The 6,045-nt window shown below is 46.3% G+C and overlaps 1 protein-coding gene across 1 annotated transcript in view; it reads left to right on the forward strand.

Annotated features, from left to right (window-relative positions):
- The first annotated feature begins 4,321 nt into the window (after positions 1–4,321).
- The window catches only part of fem1a (fem-1 homolog a), a 5,453-nt gene continuing 3,729 nt past the window's right edge, over positions 4,322–6,045 (forward strand). The window contains exon 1 of the mRNA XM_026276264.1: positions 4,322–5,709. Within this exon, the coding sequence (XP_026132049.1) occupies positions 4,489–5,709 (1,221 nt within the window). The 5' untranslated portion in view covers positions 4,322–4,488. The remainder of the gene's footprint in view (positions 5,710–6,045) is intronic.

The following is a 6,045-nucleotide window of genomic DNA, read 5'->3' on the forward strand; positions in this document are numbered from 1 at the left end:
AAAAACTCTAAAAATGGGCTTCAATTGTCTCAGTTGAGTTCCAATGGGGTCACTGTGTCCATTTCTTTTACTGTCTATGGTATTTGATTCACTCCATCTTTCCTCTTCCTGCACTGATGGCTACACGTCACTGAAGGCTACACGGGGAAGTTGTGGCCTAATGGTTAGAGGGTTGGACTCCCAATCGAAGGGTTGTGGGTTCTAGTCTCGGGCCGGACGGAATTGTGGGTGGGGGGAGTGCATGTACAGTTCTCTCTCCACCTTCAATACCACGACTTAGGTGTCCTTGAGCAAGGCATCGAACCCCCAACTGCTCCCCGGGCGCCGCAGCATAAATGATGAACACTGCTCCGGGTGTGTGCTCACAGTGTGTGTGTGTGTGTGTTCACTGCTCTGTGTGTGTGCATTTCGGATGGGTTAAATGCAGAGCACAAATTCTGAGTATGGGTCACCATACTTGGCTGAATATCACTTCACTTTCACTTTCACACTCAATCGATCAGTGTTGGGCAGTAAGTTACTTAAAAATATTACTTTTTGCAGAGACTAGTGTAACCAATAACTATTAAGATTTCAGTAATAATATTATAGTTACCATTCATAAAACAGCTTAGTTACTTTTGATGCCTAAACCCCGCGAATTTAAAATCTAACAAGCAAATCAATCCAGCAGATAGTTTATTTTAATAATCTTCACGATTCGCACATAACTGTACATGTGATGTCCAGTGCAGAAGGCGAGCTTGGAATATGGAAATTCAGCAGATATTGATTTTGTCAGGAAAAGAGATGATCTGGACAGTGTTGTGTTGCGGCTTTACTCTGGAATTACATCCCAGCCACATCCATCTGATCAACATGAGCTACATTATTATATTACTATTATTAAAAATCGTTTTGGAAAGTTAAACAGTTTCTAACAAACTTACATGTGATTTGATAAAGTACATAATGAAATATAACCATTATACATATCACTTAGTATATGGGTAACAGAGAAATTACAATTAGCTTCACACTACACATAACAATTAACAAGATTAATACAGCACTTCTACTTGATGTCACTGAGAGTTTGTAATAACTTCTGACTGTGATCCAGTGCGGATTCTGGTCAAATGATGAGGCAGAAATATGTTGTTGGTAACATTCTAGAAGAATTGTATGTGGAAGATACACAGTTACAGCTTCTGTGGGGCGTGAAGAAAAAGTAATGTAAGTAGTATAAATGAGTAATATATTACATTCTTTAAGTAAGCCCAGCACTGTCCATGATGCTCTCCAGCGATCTCCATTCAGTCAGTGTGCTTCTGCTCTGCTGTGAGGCTGTGATTCAGAGTCAGTTCACTTCTGCTCTGCTGTGAGGCTGTGATTCAGAGTCAGTTCACTTCTGCTGTGAGGCTGTGATTCAGAGTCAGTTCGCTCACAAAATTATGTTAGTTGTTTTGCTTTAAATGATTAAAAATATCTGCCAATGGGGTAAGAAAAATAATCTTAATTCGAAGGCTAAACAATATATATTTTTAACCCATTGGCAAGTTTTTTTTGTTGTTGTTTTTTTAAGAAAACAAGACATAAAGTCATGATACATCTTGACCCAGACAGCAACATAGTGTTGGCCCTGATTCGGCCCACATCTGGCCCTTGTGAAATCCATGTGGGCCGGATCTGGGCCAAAACTGCTGGCTGTCTGGGAATTTAAGAATGTTTAGATATTTTTACTAGAAACAAAGACAAACACTTTTTGCAGTGTAGCAGGCAGTCATGACACACTGGTATTGTGCTGGTGAGTTTTGCAAACATCACTTACATTTTCCCACAAAATGTCTATTTTACAGTCTTTGTGTGTGTTTGATTGATTTAGTGTTTATGGATCACAGATACAGTTAGACATAAAGAAGCATGAGCATTCAGAAAAGCTTAGAAAGCAGCAGGAAAACCTGGACATGAACCGCACAGATGCTGATGAACAAGCTGAAGAAGCACAGTGCGGTTCACACTCACACGGCCGCTTACAGTCAGGGATCAGAGTGATGGGGATAGCTCTTTATACAGTAATATCCATCATTCAGAGAGAGCCAGTGTAAGAGCGCTGGACAGAGAAGGAGACCATCCCCCACAAACCCCTTCTGTCCATCTCTCTCTCTCTGAGCGCTGTTGCGTGGAAACGGCTCTGAAACACAAGCAGCATCAGATGCGGCTGATATGATGCTGTTCATGTGACAAACTCATCATCACACATTCATGGAAGAAATCATCCCTGGACTCGCTCTTTGAGGGATTCACTGGGAAATGATGATTGCAGGGTTGTTTTTCTGCTCATTTACTTACAGACACTCCTCTTCTCATCTACACAATCAGACAAAGCTTTATGATAATTAACATTTACAAACATTAACAACAGTACTGAAATTAAAATTAAAAGATTAAATTAACCCACTGCTCTTGTTATTTTGTGCACATCCCCATCTTAATTTCTCTTTCTCCTTAATTCTTCCTGGTCAAATTATGGTAGTAATTTCCGTTTACACTGTAAACAGCCCTTGATTTTGCCAAGTAAGACATGTTCCTGAATCAACATTATTGTCCAAAAATATAAACTTAACCCAATCCCTAACCCTAACCGTAATGTATTCCTAAAATCAGTGGGAAATGATGGCTGATTAACAAGAGTGTAGAAGCACCTAACCCTGATTTTAAGCCTAAAACTGATATTTCTCGAAAAGTTATATCTCAGTTCTGATTGGTTGATTGGAATGTTGTTCCAGGATCAACATGTTGTACTTGGTGAAATCACACTCAACAAACAGTCAGCAAAAGATTTGCTCTATGAATGCAATAATTAGCATTTTACAAAACTGTGTACAATGAGGTGACATTATTTAACTCACCTTTCAACCATCAGTCCTTAAAAGGAAATTTAAAAGTGTAAAAGCAGTAACAAATTGTTTTCAACATACCATGAATAACTCCTAAACATCCTATAACATCCTAGCCACAGCAATATTACAGATGTGTTATTATAGTGAGATATGTCTATATTTTGTAACAATTACATTTTACAGCTTCCGTGGAAAACAAACCTGGAAAGAGGCATGAGGAACTGGGAAGAAAATGAAAGATTCTGCTGTGGAGAAGCGGTTCTCAATCCTGATCCTGCACCTGATTCAGATCAACACTCGTCAGAGACACAGGGCTGAAAACTGATCCCGGATCATCTCGCCCTGCCCTGCTGCGTGGAAGACTTGTGATTTTGTTGTGAAACTGAACAAAAGACCAACAACAAAACCCAGTCTGCCTCTCAGCACAGGGCACTGCAACACGAGAGAGTGTGTGTGTGTGTGTGTGTGAGAGAAAGAGAGAGAGAGAGAAAGAAAGAGTGCGTGTGAGTGTGTGTGTGTGAGAGAGAGAGAGAGTGTGTGTGTGTGTGGGCACTTGTACAGCTATCCTCATGAGGGCCATATTTTTGTGTGTTTTAGATCATCAGTGTGAGGACAGTCTTGTAAAGTCAGGATATTTCGGCTGGTCCTCACTTTCTAAGAGCACTTTAAAAGCCTGTTTAGGGTCAGGAGCTCAAGAGTGTATTGTGTCAATGAAAGTCCTCACAAAGATAGATATACAGAGTTGTGTGTGTGACATTTTATAATAGATGAAGGCACCACTGTATTCTTTGTAATAAATTGATCATACTAAAGTAAATATTAAGTTGTAGTGAGTTAATGGCTGTAAAACAAGACAAATGTTTGCATTTCCATTGAATCATTAAAGCACTCAATGTCTAATAAAGCAGGGTAATGAAAACATCTTCGAATCATGGTTTTAACATGAATTTGGCACTTAACTTTATACTTGTGTGCAATAACTTTTGCTGGTTAATATTTTTATATTAAAATTTAATATTGACATGTCAAAAATAATTAAACAAGAATCTTTACTTAGTTGTTTGTGTAAACACTAGTAAATTCGAAACAGACATATTTCGAAAAACATTTAAATATGTCTCATACGCATACAAACACGTTCATGCTACAGTGACTTCACACATGCCAGACGAGTTGGACATACATTCCGTGTTTACGTCGCGCTGCTCGAGTTTCGCGCAGTGCATGACGGGCAATGTAGTTCCGTGAATTCGCCGCAACGCCTGCTCACACGAACAGTCTCTATGTTTATATACTACATTTCCCACAAACCTTAGCGCGACGAGTTTGCCCGACACTTGCGACGCCCGGCGGTTAATGTAGTTCTTTGCGCGGCTCGCGCTGTGTGATGACAGAACGCGCGGACTCCATTACCCAGAGTTCCGCGCACCGGTGGTAAACCGAGCTGTCAAACAACATCGACGCCATTTCGACAAGAGCCTCAAAATGGCAGTATAATGCAAAGCGGGGATCGCTCCTCACTGAATAAGAAGCGACGCGCGCTTCTGACGCCCGCGAACACAGACGCGCTTTAACGGACACTTTGAAGACGCCCCGCGGCGACGCGATGGATATCAGCACTGCGGTGTTTAACGCGGCGAGAGACGGAAAACTGAAACTCATCCAGAAGTTGCTGAGCGACAAAAGTCCGCAGGAGCTGGAGGCGCTGGCGGAGGAGAAGACGCAGGGAGGCACGCCGTTGCTCATCGCTTCGCGCTACGGACACCTGCAGGTGGTGGAGTACCTGCTGGAGCACTGCAGGGCCGGCGTGGAGCTCGGGGGCGCCGTCAGCTTCGACGGGGAGACGATAGAAGGCGCTCCGCCGCTGTGGGCCGCCTCCGCCGCGGGGCACCTGCCGGTGGTGAAGACGCTCCTGGAGCACGGAGCCTCCGTCAACAGCACCACCCTCACCAACTCCACCCCGCTGCGGGCCGCCTGCTTCGACGGACACCTGGAGATCGTGCGCTACCTGGTGGAGCATCACGCGGACCTGGAGGTGGCCAACCGTCACGGTCACACCTGCCTGATGATCTCCTGCTACAAGGGCCACAAGGAGATCGCCCAGTTCCTGCTGGAGCACGGGGCCGACGTCAACCGGCGGAGCGTGAAGGGCAACACGGCTCTGCACGACTGCGCCGAGTCCGGCAGCCTGGAGATCCTGAAGCTGCTGCTGAAGGGTGGAGCGAGGATGGAGCGGGACGGGTACGGCATGACCCCGCTCCTCGCCGCCAGCGTCACCGGACACACCAACATCGTGGAGTACCTGCTGCACCAGCCGCGCTCCGCCCGAGAGCCCCGCATCGACGCGCTGGAGCTGCTGGGGGCCACCTTCGTGGACAAGAAGCGTGACCTGCTGGGCGGCATGCGCTACTGGAGGAGAGCCATGGAGCTGCGGCAGACGGGCGAGAAGAGCCTGGCTAAACCGGCCCCGGGGCCCCCGGTGCCCGCGTACGACTGCGCCCGCGAGGTGTGTACGGCCGAGGAGCTGGAGGCGCTGGTCACTGACCCGGACGAGATGCGCATGCAGGCGCTGCTGATCCGAGAGCGCATCCTCGGGCCCTCGCACCCCGACACCTCCTACTACATCCGCTACCGCGGGGCCGTGTACGCCGACTCGGGCGACTTCGAGCGCTGCATCCGTCTGTGGAAGTACGCTCTGGACATGCAGCAGAGACACCTGGACCCGCTCAGCCCCATGACCGCCAGCAGCTTCCTGTCCTTCGCCGAGCTCTTCTCCTTCGTGCTGCAGGACCGAGCCAAGGGCCGCGTCGCTCGGGTCAGCTTCCAGGTACAGTGACCGCTCGCCTGGTCCAAACAGCCCAGTGATGTGAGACTGGAAATGTCCAACAAGGCTTTAATCACACTGAGAGTAGAGCAACCAGCCGTACCCAGACACTGCAGGAGAGAGAACTCTGGTCCGACTGAAGCAGTGAACTGATGACACACACACACACAACCACACACACACATAAACACACACACACACACACACACATAAACACACACACACATAAACACACACACACACACATAGACACACACACAACCACACACACACACATAAACACACACACACATAAACACACACACACACACATAGACACACACACAACCACACACCCAT

This window comes from Carassius auratus, chromosome 2 (assembly GCF_003368295.1).
Source record: "Carassius auratus strain Wakin chromosome 2, ASM336829v1, whole genome shotgun sequence".
Classification (NCBI taxonomy): Eukaryota; Metazoa; Chordata; class Actinopteri; order Cypriniformes; family Cyprinidae; genus Carassius; species Carassius auratus.